At 42.9% G+C, this 19,264-nt stretch overlaps 1 protein-coding gene across 8 annotated transcripts in view; it reads left to right on the forward strand.

Moving 5' to 3' along the window:
- The first annotated feature begins 535 nt into the window (after positions 1-535).
- LTBP1 (latent transforming growth factor beta binding protein 1) overlaps positions 536-19,264 on the forward strand; it is a 416,097-nt gene continuing 397,368 nt past the window's right edge. For 5 of the 8 annotated variants that reach the window (XM_054976893.1, XM_054976903.1, XM_054976911.1 and 2 more), the window contains exons 1-2: positions 536-1,467; positions 4,452-4,522. In XM_054976893.1, coding sequence (XP_054832868.1) covers positions 1,019-1,467; positions 4,452-4,522 — 520 coding nt within the window. In that variant the 5' untranslated portion in view covers positions 536-1,018. The remainder of the gene's footprint in view (positions 1,468-4,451; positions 4,523-19,264) is intronic. The other 3 variants (XM_054976938.1, XM_054976947.1, XM_054976956.1) reach the window with 1 other exon arrangement.

Here is a 19,264-nt window from a genome sequence, read left to right on the forward strand (position 1 = left end):
GTACGTAATGTCTAAACTTTCACAGTTGACTACTCAGCCATGATTGGTGGCTTGCAACGCCATTCAGAGTTGCCTCCTTCTGAACCCATTGAAGACAATGGCCTTAGTAAGGTGTATCTCTGCCTAGGGATTGTTAATTTCCACTTGTAACAATGGAAGCAAAGAATCATGTGACTTACACAACAATCCTTGGTAACATTACCTGACACACTTTAACAACACGATTTTTAAATGACTGTTTATACACATTTTCTACCGTTGTATATTATCAGTGAAGAAAACAACTTTCGATCTTCCCACAGTTTTTTTAAAGGAAAAGACTGAAAAGAGCCTTCGGTAGTTCCCTTAAAGCTTTCGTCCCTTTTGTCATGGGATCAGAAGCGACCGCCTCTGCCGAGCAACAACAATTCTGTATTTGAAACTGGATTGCGGCTGGGAAGCGCCAACCCCATTTTATACTCTTCCCAATTAGGCCCGGCTGCCGACGTCATGCCTGCCCGAGATTGGCTGTGCACATCTGACACTCAGGAGGAGCTACACGCCCGACGAAACTTTTTTAGAAAGACTTTTTCAGCTTCAACTGGTTTAAAAGTTATTGCTAACACACGCTTGCGGGTCTCTAGCATTTCGGGCAACCTCTGTATCTTTTCCTTAAGGAGAGAGGGAGAAAGAAAGACCCAACAGAAAACACCCTTCCCCCACTCCTGCTCACCTCTCCTGGCTGCTGGTTGGAGCGGAGATCTCCCCTTTAGTATCCTCTGCTCTAACAATGTTTTGCTACTCAGTCCGACAACTTTTCAGCTGAACTTGCTTCACATGGTGGAACGAAGCGCTGGAAGGCAGCGGACGGCAAAAAGGGACCTCATGCACTTTTTTGCCTAGGAAAGAAGGAGCAGCATTCCAGGAACAGCGCACAGCAAAAGGCATTACATCCCGCACAACCTGGAACTGTTCTCCTCCCTTTGTTTGCAATCGAGGGTTTGTGGAGGTTGCCTGGCTGGAAGGACTTGTTTCGGACATGGCTTGGATCAAGTGGGGTTTTCTTCTGTGCGCGTGTGTATTTTTCTCCCTGGCGCTCGGGGCTCCAGAGAGAGGAAGACTGAGGACGGTCACCTACGTGCTGCGCCCTAGTCAGTCGGGCGCCTCCGGCAGCCGCTTGCAGAGCGGAGGGCAGCCGCCGCACACCACCTTCAATGTGGAGTTGAGCACCCGTTACAGTGCTCGAGGCGGCGGCAGCGGCAGCGCCACCCTGGAGCGAACGCGCAGAATGAGCAAAGCGAGCAGCTCCAGCATGCAGCTCCGCTTGGGCCCCACCGTGCAACTCCACAAGCCTGCCAGCCGCACTGCAGCCTCTTTCCGCAAAGCGGGCAAACCCGGCTCCCGCTCCAAGCTCCAGCCCCGCGAGAGCAACAGCAGCGCCGTCAGTGGGCAGGTTCATCCCAAACCCCATCTGCAGCAGCTGCAGGGGTAAGGTGATGCCAGCCCTGCCCCGCGTGCCAGCCTCTCTTTGCCTCCAGCCAGGGGAACTCCCAGAGGCTTTGGTCCTGCATGCTTGCCGAATCAGGAAAACGAATTTAACGAAATGCAATGTCCAGGGTTTCGTATAGAGCCTCTTTGTCCTTAGCGTGCGCGCTCAGTGTAGGTGGAAAAATAATAAAAATCTAGAGATTTTGGGATAGGGAGCACTGAGGCTAGCGGCAAAATCCATCCGCCTGGCGGCCTTGCAGTGGTCCATACCTGGCTGTGAGTATATGGGAGGGGGCGGAATAGAGAGACGAAGCAGCATGGCCTTGGATTGGTACTAGGTGCTTAAACTGGCTTCATGAGTTCCCAGACCACCCCATTGTTCCTCTAGACTGAGATGAGGGTGGAGGGGTTAACTTCTGAAGTAGGAGCTGGAGGTGGGGGGTGGGGGGGGGGAGAAATCTTTTTCAGAATCTTGGTTTACTTTCCCATTTCTTCCAGACTTCTAGTTCTGTGAAGCGGTGCACAAATATTAGCAAAATGTGAGGCCATTTTGGGTTGATGGTAATTCCTGAAGAGAGAACACACAGCATACAAAGTATTACAATGCAGGAATGAGGCCTCTTTTTCTGCTGCCTCAGAGTAAATGAGCCACAAAATAATGATGTATCACTTAAAATGATTGTTGTGGTATTTCACCATGAGAAACTGTATACCCATATGAAGTTATACTGTTCACACTGTAAAATAAGCGACACACTTAAATGAGACGCTAATTAAAGAGTTCTTAGTTGATTACTAAACTAACTTTTTTAGTTAATAAATTGATTAACCTGCATATATAATTCAGGAAGAAACAATGGTTTTGAAGATAGAAAGTCTGTTAATTTTGTTTTTAAATGATGTGTACATATATTAGGTGCATTTTAGAAGAGGCCTTACCTCATATGTGAAAGAGAAGGAAGAATCTCTATTCTATGGTGATGCTTACTGCCATGGGTTTTATACATTCATAATTAGAAAGTTTAAAAAGTTTGCTGCCCAGTTAATCAGATATGCCTTTTAGTCAGTTAAAAGTTGTTCTTTGCTGAAGGTTGCAGCATTAAGCACAAATATGTGTGAAATTAATATCCTCTATGCTGGGAATCCTCAACACCAATGGCTGACGAGCTGATGGAGGCCCTCTGTGCATGGTTAGAAGCCCTCTTTATTATCACTTCACATGTTCTAAGATTGAGCCTTGGAGTTAAAATAGGACCAAGGTTTGACCTATCTGAAGCTAAGCAGTAGCCATTCTATTTGTTTCTGCCATTTTCCTACCTGTATTTTTGGTTTTTTAAAAAATTGTTATTTGAGACACCGTTCTGTAGTACCTGTGTAATAATATACCTTGTCAGGGACCCATGTAATCTCATGCCTTTACATTATGTTACTCTCATAATGTCTCAAATTTAATAGTAAATTCTTAAGACCCTTGCACATGTTCACATGAGATTTTTTTTTAGAGATGGGTAAAGTTGAAAGTAACTTGGAGGGACTAGTAAGACATGTGAGAACAGGCTATAAGCAAAAAAGTTAACTGTTGAACAAGATGGCCATGAGAATGGCTTCCCAATTACATGACATTTTTGTCCCGACAGATTTACCGTAGTGGTAAAACCATGATTAGCTAAATATTGACAAGTTAGTGCCATTTGAACTTCAAAACCTACCACTTGAGCTGTGCCACCTATGCATAGTGGTGGCTTTGGATACGATCATGGGGTTAGTCCTTGAGGCCTTTTCTTTTCTTGGCCCAGCTAAGATAGGGATTGCATTAACCCCTCACAGTCCTGCTGAAGCTCTGAGAATTTAGCTCAGTAGGGCTGGGTTCAGGGCCTAATCCTTGGAATGGTGATGAGCATGTAGACAGCAATTAAAATCAACTTTAAAATAGCTGTTAAAACATAAAACAGGAAGAATCAATAGGGGAATGCAAAATGAAACAAGGAAGTCTTCATTGGTTCTTACCTTAAAGGTCTTAATCACCTTGGTGCCAGGATAAATGAAGGACCATTTTATCTACTCTAACTTGCCAGCTAAAATCTTCACAGAGATGAGGCACGGGTGGAAACCAGAGACTGGGTGTTGTCTTTGGGCTGCTATCCCACTTGAAGCTTGCTTGATGCCTACTTTATTGTCCTTTAGGTGCCAAGCCAAAATATTTCCCTTTATCTAGGCTTTTAACTAACTGTTTCCATCTTTTAAAGCCATTCTTATGGTCTGTATTAGTCTGTTGCCCAGAAAACTCCACTGGGGTCACCATAAGTCAGCTATGACTTGATGGCACTTTCTACCACCATCGAGCCTGAGGGCTGTTTTATGAATTTCATTTTAGGATGTTGTTTTAATGCTGTTTTTATACCCATTGTGGGTAACTGGCTTGTTTTAATATTAATAATTTTACAGCGTTTTTATCACAATGTTTTTACTTTATGAACACTGCCTCAAGCAGGTCACTGGAGAGGTGGCGTATAAGTTTACAAAACAGTCAGGAAGGAAGTGCCTTCAGGGTACATATAATGAAAGTGAGGTAAACCCAACTAAATAAAACCTTTGGCAGGCCAGAGAAGACCCATTTCCTTCTGACAGGCGTTTAAGGCAGAAGTGCTTAGAGAACAATGAGTGCCTATTATTTAAAATGTTAATAATGGCTTTTCCTCAGGCTTTAAACTCCTAGCATTCATGGCAACAGGCAGGCATCTGCTGAGTCTGTTGTCCTTTAGTCTGCTTTTCAGCCCATTCCTCTGCCTCCACTTCCTTTGCTTTGAGGTGAGAAACAATGTCTTTTGCAACAGCCTTGTTCCCAATGAAAAAAAGAGTGTGCTATTGAATTGCCTAACAGCTGGATCTAGAGAGTGCTGCACCTGGCTGGGGAATTACTGTTGTGCGAGGAGTTGTGGTGGACTTTTCCCTTCCCTTTCTTTTTTCCCCTACTGTTGCTGCAGGGTGAATGTCTGTGGAGGACAATGTTGTCATGGCTGGAGCAAAGCTCCCGGTTCTCAGAGGTGTACCAAACGTAAGTAACCATAATCTCATTCTTCAGTGTGTTTTCCACCCTCATTGTTTAAAAACAGTTCTGTTCTTTGTGTGGTCTGTTGGCAGAAGGCCATCTGATGGCCTAGGGCAAACCTCCACTTCATTACAGATGTTGGTTGCTAGAAACATTCTGTGTCAATATCATACCTTATACTGGGACACAGTAAGAGGCCATATCTTAATTTATGATTTATGTCTATGGAAGCTCATACAATTAATAATTTCTGTACCAAGCAGTACTACTACCAATTTGTATCTTTTCTCACTATAGTATATCTCCCTCCCAACCCCCACACTTAACGTGATTTAACAGTTTTAAGATTCATTTATATCCTACCTTTAGCTTAAGTGCTTCAGGCCCTGTCAACAGTAAAATATTCATTTTAACCCATATATGCTCCACAAAAGGGTGAGAGTGCAGGTAAGTGCAGCAAAAGCATCAGTATACAAAACATCTTACTTGCCTATCTAGCAGCTTGCTTGTTTCAAAGCACCTGTTATTCTCCTCGAGTAGGTTGGGAGTGACTGGGCAACCTTTGTCCTTTAAAATCATAGCTGGCTGAATTATAAGTAATAGCTCCATTTGGTTCCTTTATATGGCTGCTGGGTAATTTACTTAGGCCAGAATTTTGGCCTCCCCCCCTCCCTTTTCTCTCCATGCTCTTTGCTAGTTAGGATAGTAGGAAGAGATAGCAGCTTTAGTTGCAATTTCATCTGCAGCATCTTTTAAGTAGTGGAGCCCTGGGGATCTGATCCAGCTGATTGGACTGTAGGGGGAAGGCATAGGATGGTGGAAAGGATGGGCTTGAGAGAAGAGGATGGAAAAACTGCAGAAAGGGGGAATGTTGCAGGCTAGGGAAGAAACAAGCTGCTGTTGCTCACTGCTGTCTGCACATTTGGGGGTACAGCTGTTGTGTTTAGGAATTGTAGCTCTTTCTGCTTTAAATGCTGTGGCATTATGTAGAGCAGTGTTTCCTATCTTATGGATCAGGACCCCAAAGTGGGTTGCAAACCATCTCTCTCTAATGGCTGTCCTTGCCCTTTGCGTTGCTTTCTTTTTCTCCATGCCAGCTTTTCACTTTCTCATTTCTCCCACCATTTGCGACAATAATGAGGTGGGAAGCCAACTAGTAACTTTGTAGGTATACACATTTTCCTATGTAGAATAATATTTCTGAAGGAAAATCATGTGTGAGATGGCTCTTATAAAAAACAACTTCAAGGCTTAATGTGAGGCAAGGCTTTGACCTGTATTTTGGAAACTAAGACCTAACCATGGAAACAGTATCTTCCATGTCATATATGGGTTGGCATTTTTTTCTTCACTGCATATACATGCTGATTGATAAAGAATCAAGTAAAATATGTCCTGGTGGCTACTAGAGTGAGTTTCTTAGAATCTTATACAAGATCAGAAGGAGTAATAGAGAAGAAGAGGGTGGTCAAAGTCTGTAGTGTAGCTCTCATATGCAAAGACTGTGTACTTTGGAATGCTACTTGCCTAGGGTTCATAGTAGGATGTGATATTTGTTGGTTTCTCAAAAACATATTATTGGCCACTATGGAAAATGGAATGCAGGACTAGGTCATATTTCACCAAAGTGATATTTAGGACACCAGAAAACTCTAGGCTGACCCTGGATGAGACTGTACCTAGTAAATTTGAACTTGAGGATCACCATATCCAAAAGGTTGGGAACCACTATGTAGAAGCAAGCATGGTAGGTTCACCCTTTTTTTGCCATTGCTCTGATAAAATTCATAGCCTCACCCTTTCCCTGCCTATTGCTTTTTTTTAACTATTAGAATTCATTTAATGCTAAAATAGACAGGAGAAGGTGTAGAAAGATAGACTGCTGAAAGTTTTGTTTGGAAGGAGTGCAAGTAGAGGAACTGGGTCCTATTGCACATTTCCTTAGATTCATAAATTTTAAAAGGTAGCAAGAGACCCATCCTGATTTGGAGAAAAAAGCTCTAATTCAGGGTTCATCTGATCCCATGTGTTAGTGAAATAACTCTGGCTCTTTAAGTGCTGGCAAAGTATTGAGCTGCTGTTTTAAAACCAGGGTCATTCACACTTTTGTTGTGTAATACTAAGCAAAGTTCTCAGGTCTAAGAGCCGAAACAGACATGACGAGTTACCTCAATTCAACCTAGGTTTCCTTGCCTCAAGGTTTGACGGGAAGTGTAGGCGTCCTTGCAGGTGCATCGCTGCATTTCTCCTTCCCCTGCTTGCGTGGCCCGAAGCTACATAGCTGCACGTGCTCTGCTCCCCCCCCCCCGTCGCACTGAGCGTCACTTCATCTCCCCCACTTCCTCGTCTGGCCCAGTCCCCGCAGTTCTGGGCTGTGCGGCTTCTGGTGGGGGCTGGGCGAGTGAGGGGGAGATGCAGCATGCTCCGGGAGCCTTTCCTCCCGCTCTCCCAGTGCAGCCCGGTGTCGCTCTGTGGGGGCTGGGCCAGGCGAGGGGGTGGAGTTGCCTCCCCCCCGTCGCACTGAGCGTCACTTCATCTCCCCCCCCTCGCCTGGCCCAGCCTCCACAGAGCGACACCGGGCTGCATCGGGAGAGCGGGAGGAAAGGCTCCCGGAGCACGCTGCATCTCCCCCTCACTCGCCCGGCCCCCACCAGAAGCCGCGTATTTATTTATTGTACATGATTGTTCATTTTGCATAATTTCATCTGTTAGCTATTGCAGTGGCCATATCCAGGGCAGTGAAGTCTCACCACCGTACCGCTTGCAGAATCCCCAACTCTTTCCAGTAAAACTCCTGGGGTTACAGATTTCCTTATGTTTGAAATACATGGCCTATCTTATCAGCCAAAAGGGCCAGGAACTGGCACTAAAAAGAAAGAAAGAAGCTGAGGTTCAAAGAGTGTTTTTGCTCCCTATATCAAAGTTTGCAATTGTATGGAGTTTGTGTGTAACTGTTCAGCATTCTGTAAGAGAAAATATGTGACAGGTAAGGAAAAGGTTGTAGGCTGTGCTCCGCTTGACTAGCATCAGGTGTTTTGGTTTGTATCGTAGCATTTAAAATAGCCTTCTAGGGTCTGGCTTCCAGATGTCTCATCTAGACTTTTGGAAGTAGAAATATAAAAAAATATTTTATTGAGTACAAATTGTCATCTAGTGTATTCTATTTTGTCTCAGACAACAAATTACCCATCTTCAATGTGTAGCAACCAATGACTTTATGGGACTGAGCATCTGCCGCTGATGCATATGATCACAGCAACACATTTGCATTTGATGAGCATTCCTTAAGAAGATTCATGCTGGATATTTTGTTGGTAGAGCAGGAGCCCATGGCTCAACATTTCCACTCCTTTTTTTTCTCAAATGCCTAAGGAATTTTTGTCCATTAGACCAGCAGTCCCCAACCTTTTTGGCACCAAGGACTGGTTTCGTGGAAGACAATTTTTCCACAGACTGGGAAGGGGGGGGGAATGGTTTCGGGATGATACAATTGTGCATTTTATTTCTATTATTACATTATAGAATGAAATAATTATACAACTCACCACAATGCAGAAACAGTGGGAGCCCTGAGCTTGTTTTCCTGCAATTAGATGGTCCCATCTGGGGGTGATAGGAGGTGGCGGGCGGCGGCAGACACAGTATAAGGCTAGTACTCACGGACTGGTCATCAGAGAGGGCAGCAGCAGCCAGCTGGCAGCTGCAGCACACAGAGCCGCCCATCAGCTGCACCGCCACGAGGTCTATATTTTTTAGCGCAGCTGTGCGGGCAGGAGGCCACGCCACTGGAGGAGAGGAAGAGGCAGGCAGAGGCAGACTTGGACAGACGGCAGGTGATGCTCAGGGCGGCTGGCTGCCCAGCAGGCCTGGTGGTGACCGGAGGAGGCAGAGGCAGACTGGGGCAGGGGCAGCGCTCAGGGCAGCTGGCTGCCTGGCGGGCCTGGCAGTGGCCTGGCACACAAAGGTGCAAGGGCAGGGCAGGGCAGAGCAGCAGCAGGAGCTCCAGCAAGCGCAGCCACAACGACCACAGCACGAGGCAGCAACTGCACATGTGCGGGCTGGAAGTGGGAGGAGAGACCCAGAGGCATGATGGGAGTCAGCCGGCCAGGTGAGGTGATATTTCTAACGAAAAGTGCAGGGCTGGCCAGGCGAGGTGCAGCCGCTCCTCCCAAGACGGCGACCACCCACCTTGCCTGCTCCCTGGAGCTGGCTCTGTACTCGCCCGCCACTCACCCCCTGTGCGACCCAGTTGCTAACAGGCCATGGACCGGTACTGGTCCGGGGGTTGGGGACCCCTGCGTTAGACCCTACAGAGTGGCTCTCCCTCTAGTTGCAGGGTCTAGCAGATGTTTTATAATTGGTCTGTCCAAAATGCTGATCTTTATAATTTGTTTAAGTAAAGTCTTAAATATAAGTAGTAGGCATGTTGTTGTGTTTTGTGTCTCTTCCGGGAATGGAAACTCTTCAGACAATGTAGAAGAGTAATATGATAACTCATGTTGCAGGTGACCATAGTGGCAGGGAGAAGACAACATGACAAAGTTGTTTCATTCATTTACCATATGATAAAGATAACTATAGACCTGCCTAGAGGCTCCTGACTTTGTTCTCAGCCTAGAATGAAATGATTGTACTTTTCAGATCTAGCTTTAGATGACGATGACAGATTGTACCTTTCAGATCTAGCCTTAGATGATGATGACAGATGGAGATCTAATTTTACTGGGTCCCACAGTGCTTGATAGATTTGTGTACACGGAATTGCAATTAATGTTTTTAAAGGAATGGAGAATGTTGATCATTAAAACAGTCTTTGGATTAAAAATGGTTCTATGTCCTAAATTACATGTTCTGTATCTTAGTCTTTACCTTGGTCTTGACTTTGCTTTTAGCTGTGAAGTACCATTAGCTGGTCATGTTTTTATGATTTTCTCATTGTTTCTCCCGAATATTGGGGGTCATACTAGGCTGAGATTGTAGAATGTCTGTTACTGAGTTTTTGCACCAAATATTTATTGTATGTGGTGTCTTAAATCATATTTTCTCAATGGATTTATTAATAATTTAATAATAGACTAAGTATTTTCTAAAAAAACATACTAATGCCTTGAAAAAATCTATTTGTTGCTTTAAATGCAGGTGTGCCAGAAGGACACCATGCTATCTCTGATACATTTTCAGAGAGGGCTTTCTTGGGAAGAATGGCTGTGGGGAGTTTCTTGTGTTTCTATCTAATAGTATATGTGGATGGTTGTATGTAAAAGTCTTACTTATAAAGACAGGAGTGTTACTGATTAGTCTTTAGAAGGAAAAGCTGTTATTTTTAGGTATAAGTAGTAGTGTTCTTTGATAGAGACACCTTTTTACTGGCTGTTTACCAAAGGAGAACAGAGGAACTGCTCAGTACCCAGAGGAGACTTGCTAATTTGAGGAGTGTTTGGAATATGGACTGCAGCAGCAGCTAGCAGGGAAAGGAGATCACCTCCAGGCAGCCTGAGTATGCCCCAAAGTGCCCGCGATGCACTTTGAGTCTTTGGGGAGACTGCCAGTGACATCCTAAGTGCAGAGATATCTCTGGGCACAAGGGCGCTTTTGAAATAAAGACCAGCCAATCACTAGTTATTTTACCTAACTGTAAAATAAACTAGTGACAACAGGTTTCTCTGTGGTTTTCCATTTTCAGATTTCTAGCAGTTGCTGTTTTGCTGGAGTTCAGTTGTAGTTGGGTTCCACCTGCTGACAGTTAGAGAAATAACTACGTAGTTCTCTTCAAAACACTTTGGTGTTGTTGATGTAATTATTATAGCAAAACTTTAGTTAATCCAGGTAAAACTATATCAGATGCTGTAACTCACCACAAGACTTGAGACAAGAATGCTACAATGAACTTCACAACACTCTTGTGAATGTGAATACAATTATGATTGGCAAGATCAGAATCCAAAATAAAATAGTTAAAGCCCCAGGAATTGAAATAGTTGATAAAAGTAATTTTTTCTCTAGCTGGAAGATAAAGGTCTGATCGTGTACAAATACATCCATTCATCATGGATGTTTCATTATTTTCTGTTTTATCATTGATTTAATAATACGTGATGAGAAACTGAATAAATAGCATATTTTGGGTTTCAGTAATTCAAATTGTTTGTGTGTGTGCACACTCACACAAACACACAGCGGTACCAGTTCTTTCATCCTGTACATTAAACCACAGTGGTCGTTTTATCAATTTCTGCAAACTTTACCCATCTGGTCCATAACTTTGGATCATGTTGGTAATGTTCTTGCTATAATAAACTTACTGCTGTCATTTCAGAAATAATTTGTAGAACAGCCTCTTGCAGAACAATCTGTTAAACCTGTGTGTTGGTGGACTCTAAACCTAGGTCAACATGGACTTTTAAGTGTCTAAATTTTCTTTATTGGGTCGAATAATAGCTGTGGGTTATGCAGTCTCTTGCTCCTAGGTATGCTTGATATTTGTTTGGGCTTGGTTTTCTACACTAGTATATGGGGAGAGAGGGGTAACTTCACTTAGGTGGAGCACTTATTTTGGATCATGCTTGGGGGAAAGACAAAGGACCATTGTCACAACCCAAAGACAAGTATTTTAAGCAGTTTTATCTGTTTCGTCTTTCATCAGAAATATGGCTCTGGGGAGTAGTTAAAACCTCCTTTTCCTTGATCAGTCCCAATCTGAAGTGGGTTCCCCATGGTTGCTATTTATAGAAATTAAAAATAGTATCTCATGTAATTGAATCCATGTAAGCAAAATCGCAAGGATTCCTAATCACCTACCAGGTTCAGCTTGGTTGTTTCAGCCTACCCTACTTATTGCAGAGTTTAAAAAGAGATATTTAGAATGACAATAGTCATTAGAGAGCTATTGCATAATAGGAGCATGAGGTCAGCATAGTGATTCTTACATTTCTGTCACTAGAAATATTCCAGAGTACAGCATTTGTTGTGGCTTGGGTAGCATTTAGTTCACTAATGCATTTTGCCATTTTAAGAATAATTAGCAAAGATCCAGAGAGTACCATCTTTCTTATTGTGGTATGTTGTTTGCAGTCTGAATATTTTGAGGGTTTTTTTCCCCTTAGGAGTACAAGATTAAAAAGGCATTGCTTTTGCTTCATTCCTAGAGGTCATGTTTACACAACCATGGATGTCACTACAGGAATGCATCAGATGTTTTGAAATGAGCCAGCTAAGAATTCCAGCAATGACGCACACTTTTATTAGATGTGTATTTAGGAAAAGAATTTGCCTTCACAGTTATGATAAGGGCAAAGCCTATGTGGAAGAAGATGGAAATAGTTGCAATATTTCTTTAATAATTTAAGAATTGTAGATGAGCTTTTTACCAACATAAAGTGCCAAAATGTAGATGTTTGTTTTCTCTGAGATGACTCTCCATAATCATATGGATTTGGAGCTTAAATATTAATTTATTCAAAAGGACAGGAGTTTTGAGCATGCAGAGATGCTGTAAGCAGTAAAGCTAAATGGGAGGAGAGTGGAGATTCAGAGAGATTGAAGGTAGAAGAGGCTGAAAAACAGGAACCCGTGGTGATAATAGGTGGCAGAAACAGAAGAGCAGAGGAGGCCTGAAAGTGAGAAAAGGAAATGCCAAAGATGAAAGAGGAGCTAGGCTTTGGGCCAGAAGGTCTGTTCTGTTAGCTGGAAGGGAGTGGGCAGGCAGCTTTATCAACCAGTTTCTGTAATTCTTTCTTATCTTGTTATGGTAGTGTAATGCTGCTAAATTAATTTGCCTTAGATTTACACTACAATAATAATGATAGCTAGGAGAGATTGAGCCAGTGATTTAACAAAAGGCTGGGTTGATCAAATAAACAGAACTTGAACTTAAGGATTGATCACATGGTGAAATTCTCATCTTTCCTTGCAGAGCATTTATTCATGGATATAGTCCCTCTTGATCCCTCAGAATAAATCTGGCTGTTTTACTGAATTCTGTAGAAGAAGAATTTTCCTGACAGGAGTAAAATGAATTGACACTATAGCTGGAAAATGATACAGGGTTCCATATGAACTGTTAATGGAAGGAGTTCATGAAACATCTTTCTCCTTGCCTTACAGCCCTGCCGTTTCTGGCTTTATATGAAAAACTACTCCTGTGGACCCTCCGGGACAGAGTAGAATGTAGCAACTGATGCAAGAAGAGGGAATTGGCAGAAATCTCCCCCTCCACTCTTCTTATGTGAGCTTTAGCTCTGTTAGCTGAAGAGGGATAGTAAGAGATTTCTGCAAACACCTCTTATGCTGCATTCCACATTGTTCCCAAGGGCCTCCATCCTCAGGAACAGTTTTTCAGGAGGCTACAGAGGGACGGGAGACAGGCCCGTTCTAGGAACTCCTTCTATTCACAGTATATATGCCACATTTTACCCTGCATGCTATACAGTCTAGTTTTTTTTAAAAAACAAACCCAAACAGAATCAGGACCTTCTTGATTCTTGTGATCTTGTTGAGAAAGATCTTTTGGTTTCTTTGCTTATTTGCAGTTGCAAATGAAACTTTGTTCTTCATCTGTTCAGGGAATGTGCACTCAGGAAAACAGGCCATAACAATGTTGTGTAGGCCAAGAAGTAGGAAATCGGCACCTGAATGCACAGTCCAAAAAATTTAATTGCTTAGGCAGAGGCCTAGTTCTGACATCATTCACATTCTCAGTGCTATAGTATGTTCTGAGTTTTGAACACCAGTTTATTATGATTATGATAGCTTTCCCCCCTTTGCCCTTCTTCAGAAAAGATACACCCTTTTACAAAGGTAGCTTTATTTAGCCTGTGGATGGAGTACTGCTTGTTAGTATGTTGTTTGGATATGTGGACTGAATTCTGTGCTATATCTTTTTGTACGTCTTTTCTTTCCAAATGAATGGGTCTATACTTCATATTGAAGCTTGGGAGCAAGCTGCTTATTTTGTAACTGAGAACCGTGACCCCTGAGTGGTATCAGTGCTCATCTGATACATACACTTATGTTAACCATCTAGCAGTGTATGTAACAAGACAGGTTCATCAAGGGTTTTGTACTTGTGTGACTCTTTAGCTTTTTTTTAGTCATCTATATACCATTTAGGTTGTAGCATACACAATTTCTGGGATAACTACAACTCTTCAGGCAGCCATTTATAACTAGAGATGGGCACGAACCAGAATACGAACCAAAAAAACCCACGAACCAGCCCAGTTTGTGGGTTGCGAACCAGTGGTTTGTGGAAGCTCGTTTCCACGAACTTCCACGGAACTGGTCTACTGGTTCCGTTTGGCTCATATTAAAAGGCAATGCCCCTTTCCCTGCCGCTGCAAAGCCATTTAAACTTTTCCTGCTGCTTGCAAGCGTCAGGTCCCTTTAAACTATCAGCTGGCAGGTGGCGAGGGGCCCCTTCTGCCTGCCAGCTGATAGTTTAAAGGGACCTGCCGCTTGCAAGCGGCAAGGCCCTTAAAACGGCCCAAACCCTACAAACCTCAGCCCCACACTTACCTTGTCTCACGGCTCCGGTGTTCTCCGTGGCTGCGGCGTCCTCCTGCGAGGGGCGGGAAGGCTGTTTTTGGCCTCCTCTGCTGCTGCGCGGGCCCGCAGAGCAGCAAAGGAGGCCAAAAACGGCCTTCCCACCCCTTGTGGGAGGTGGGGGAGGACACCATGGGCCGTTTAAAGGGCCCTGCTGCTTGCAAGCAGCAGGTCCCTTTAAACTATCAGCCCAAACCCCAGAAACCCCAGGTGGTGAGGGGGATCCCCCCCTCACCCCTTTCAGGTGATAGTTTAAAGGGACCTGCCGCTTGCAAGCAGCAGGAAAGGGCCCTTTAAACAATCAAATGCTGCTTTCCCTGCCACTGGTAAGAGGCCGGAAAGGGGCATTTAAACCCCACGAACTGGTTCACGAACTTGCCCTGGTTTGTGGGAGTGCGTGGTTCCTGGTTTGTGGAAACCCCACGAACTGCATGGTTTGGTTTTTTTGTGGTTCGTGCCCATGTCTATTTATAACTCACTACATAATCATAATCACTTTTATCTTTGAGAATATGTTGCACAGTTCTTAGGCAAACATGAATTAATGCCTAATTCCCAGAAACAGTAAGCAAAGCTCCTATGGGATCCATATTAGCAGAAGAGAAGATTTAGGGAGACAGAAGAGGACTGTGATGTATGCATATATACATTACTTCACTAAGTTCCCTGTAGGTTGGATAGTCCCTTTTGCTTTACCTCCCTGCTGCCAGCAACCCTGCTTCTTTCTTCCTTCTTCATAATATGTAGATACTATTCTCAGTAGCTGGGAAGGAAGTACTGAAGTCTGATTGCCTTGAGCCAGACCCTCCCTTTTTTTTAGTTCACACAAGAGGGAGACTTGCAAGAAATTAAATTGCAGGGGGAATCACATTTCCCTTCTTAGCTACAGGGGTCTTACTCCTTGCCCTAGCTACCGTGTTCTCCTCTTTGCAGTTTAGACTCCTGTGTGTGTGTTTTTTACTCTTTTTGGTCCCCTAGTCCAGTCCCCTTCTTGTTTGATTTTTTAATGAAAGTCTAAGGATTCCCCCAGGTTTATAAAACCCTAGTTGTAGTTGGCCCCATTGCGTGGATTTGGCTAATTGCACAAGGGCATGCCCTTAACGTTTAGTTTTAGTGATTTTATCTTTCTTTCTTTCTTTCTTTCTTTCTTTCTTTCTTTCTTTCTTTCTTTCTTTCTTTCTTTCTTTCTTTCTTTCTTTCTTTCTTTCTTTCTTTCTTTCTTTCTTTCTTTCTTTCTTTCTTTCTTTCTTTCTTTCAGCTCTTGCTTGAGATACACTCTCAAAGGTGGCATTTGCTGTGTGGCAGCACATAACATGAAACCAAACTATGCCGACATTATGCAAGGCTAACTTCCATCTAGCTCTTTGAAACAGAAAATCTGTTTGCTTTTATCTGGCTTATGCTTTCTAAAAACATCTTTAAAAACATCAGTGAAAATAAGAAGCATAATACATCTTTGTATGGGAGCTGCCTGAAGACTTGAGTATCTTGACCCAAATGAATATTGAGTTGGATGGTCTCACATTTGACTCAGCAGGAGCAGAGTTCACAAATTGTTTTCTAGGCTTTGGTGGTATTCCTATATATGGGACCACACATGTTAAGGCCATATTTGTGATTGAACATAGGACAGAAAACCAAACCTGTTTCCTTTGCTAATCATTATTAATAATGTAACTGAAAGAGAGTTGTTCTCTTTGGGCTGAATCATTTCTACCCTGTCTTGAGTTAATCCCATCTCATTGGAGCTGAAACTTGGAGTGGACATATATCCATGGCATCTACAAAACTAAAAGTGACTTTTTAGTCAGCATGAGGGTAGAAATCCATTTTTATCCTGAACTAAAATTGGAGCCCTGCATTGTATTAGTGGATGATCTGGTACCATTTGCTATTATAACTTCAGTAGAAGAGCAGCTGGGAATTGCTGTGAAGACACAATGCAGTCTTTTCTCACCTGCTGTCAGTGATAGCACAGAAAACAATTTGACTCATATTACTTTCTCTCTTATGTGCATTAGGCATGCTGTTGCTTGTGTGTTGAAACCAGATGGTAAAATAGGAGATTTCTGTGTAATGTTTCATAGGTAGCTCTCTCAGTGTATTTTGGAGTAACTAAATTAAGAATTTAGCCAAAGGTAAATTAATTAAGTTTTAAAGAATTAAACCAAGGAGAGAATGTATTCAAAGACTGCTAATGAAAATGTTTTCATTGCTTACCATTACTATATATGTGCCTTGATCTTGGATGGGTTGGTATCCATAAAAGGGAAGGTTTGGCTTAGCAGGCTTATTGTAATAACTTATTACAGCTTTCATCAAAGGAAATTCATTAAAACAAAATAATGAGCTCCAGGGGTTTTTTTGAGCTGGAACGCCCTGGAACGGCATTCCAGCAGCTCTTTAAAATACCCACATGACTGGTATCACATGGGTATTTTTAAAATGGCCGGTTTTGGCCATTTTGGGCCTGAATTGGGCCCAAAACAGCCTGGATTGGGCTGCTGCCAGGCAGGGGAGGGTACCCCCACCCAGTACCAGCCCAATCCTGGCCGTTTTGGCCCTGATCTGGGCCATTTTTGGCCCTAAATAGTCCCCAAATGGCCAAAATGGCCAGGATCAGGTCTCTGCCAGGTGGGGGAACACTCCCTCGCCCTGCAGCTGTCTGATCTTGGTCATTTTGGGCCCAATTTAGGCCCAAAATGGTAGGTATCGGGCCCGTAATGGCCAGGATTGGGCCGCTGCCTGGTAGGGGATTGTTCTTCCATGTGGCAGCAACCCATTCCAGGCTCATGTGGGCCATTTCTGGCCCATTTTGGCCCACTTTGTGCCCAGAGCGGCACGGATTGGGCCCTAAACAGCCAGGTTTGGGCTGCTGCCCTGCAGGGGAGTGCACTTCCCGGAAATGATGTCATCATGCAGTCCCGGGAGCGCATGCACACATATTGAGAGGGTGCACCACCTCTTCCCGGCAGTTGCCTCGGATGAGAGTTCCCCCACCTCTTTCCCCAGAAAAAAAGCCCTGGTGAGCTCATATTAATAGTGGGGGTAAAATGAATTTTGCTTCGATTCAGTATAGAGTATTCAGCTATCAAGTATATTGTTTCATGCGCAAAAGTAATAGACATTTAAGTATTGTGTAAAAGGACCCTATTTTAGAACCCATAAATATAGCCACACTTCTAAAATGTGGATTTAAAAATGCATCTGCCTGCTGATTTGTTTCCCATTGAATGGGGCTGAGGTATTTTGGGAACAGCTGACAAATCATTGACAATATTACTTCACCAATCCTTCTCAGCCTTAGCTAAAAAGGCTTCAGAGTGACTTGAATGAAGCTGGTGTCTCAAACTGCCACATGCTAATACAATAATATCTTTTAATTCTCATCAAAGTTCATTGTTACGGCTTAGCAGGTGTTAGGCTGCTCTTGGTTTTGGGCAGTTTGTCTGGCCTGGCCAGTTCTTGACAGTGTGTTATATATGTTGAAAGAGCCCTTGAGACAGGGAGGACAAAAAGAACACTGAGGTTATAGTTTGTATTATTTGTTTGAGATCTGAAAGCAATCTGATTGTTGGAAACAACAATCGGTTCTTGGTCCAGATGGGAAGTGGCCTGCCAAATTCCTCTTACTGCGTAAAGAGGGAAGTGCACTTGATTTTTTGCTTGGGAAGGGGGGTATACTCTTCTTTTTAGAATCAGACAAACATGTGAAAGGCGTCTTTACAGCAATTTTCTTCTGTTCAAACTCTAAGAGGAAAAGATCGTGTAAAAGAAAAACACGATCTAAGTGATAGATAGCATATGTTTTTTTAAAAAATTGTAAAATATTTAATTTAACTTTTTCAGGTATAATGACGGTGCAAAAGGGATAATGTAATACATACATAATACAATATTTTTATGTCCCCCAACTGAGAGATGTGCAAGCTTGGGCAGCTTGTTTTTTCTCTTACCACACTGAATCCTAAGCTGCTTTCACAGAAAAATACAAGGTATTTGTATAGCTCTTCCAATGCTCAAAGTACTTTATGTATATTGTCATATTAATCTTTACAACAACCCTATAAAGTGGACTAGTATTACTTATTGAGGACTGAGAGAGGAATTGCTTGCCTGAGGGAATCTAGGTGTGGTGAGGTTTGAACTACAGCCCTCACCACTCGTTGCTACCACACACATCAAATAAAAATGCCAGGCAGCACTGCTGGTTATTAGTTATTTAAACTTGAACTGCAATGATTAAGCGTTTTATTTATAATGTAATTAGTGTTGTCCTAAGCGGCTTCTCCATGGATCCACCAGTGTTTGATCAGACACATCCTGGCTCAGAACTTGAATTGGTACCATCGCCATATTGTCTTTGTCTCATCTGCTCAAGCATGTGCCAAAACTACAAATCCTATTTTCTAGAGCAATAGCTCCCAATCTTAGACTACTTGACTTTAAATGACAATTGGACAAGTAACGTTGTAAAACATGACCTATACTACTCTATGGCTTACCTTTAAATAAAAAACGTTATTTCTTGTGATTAGGTACTCTGACTTCTCCAATAGCTGACCAGGAGAAAATTGGTTATTGTAACTCTGAGATGTGAAGTTGTTAATGAATTAACATGTACTCTTTTTAACTTTTTATTTTTTTTGTTTGTTGATTATGGTTAAACAGTTGTTAATATTTGTAGTTACTGTAATGCTATTGACTTAAAAAGTTTGCTGTTTGTAACGATGAATGGAAAATATTAATAAAATGAAAAATATAATTAAAAAAAGCATGTGCCAAAAGATGTTCATCAGCATTTTCCCACTATTTTAGTCAGCATGCTGGTTGGATGATGATGATGAAAACCAAGAGAGTTCCCTCTAGAGGCATTACGACTCATTAGCTTCCTCTCTACATACATGTTTCAGAGTGCTTGCTAATCAGCATTAACGGATGAACTACTTCTGTGTATCCCTTCTCAGGAAAAGTACCAGAGTACTGCCTTCTGCTGCCAAGGGACTCCTTAGTGGCACACGTATTGCCCACAACCAGGACTAGCTTTTGTGGTTGAGGAGGTGGTGAATGGTTGTTTAAATAGGCCAGAATTTTCCTTAAAGGGTAGAGGATGCAGATAATTTCCTCTTCTGCTCCTTGCTTTTGAAGCTTTTACTGCATCCATGTGCAGGGGGTTCACTTTGCATAGATGGGTAAGTAGATATAGGT

Source organism: Eublepharis macularius, chromosome 1 (genome assembly GCF_028583425.1).
Source record: "Eublepharis macularius isolate TG4126 chromosome 1, MPM_Emac_v1.0, whole genome shotgun sequence".
NCBI lineage: Eukaryota > Metazoa > Chordata > Lepidosauria > Squamata > Eublepharidae > Eublepharis > Eublepharis macularius.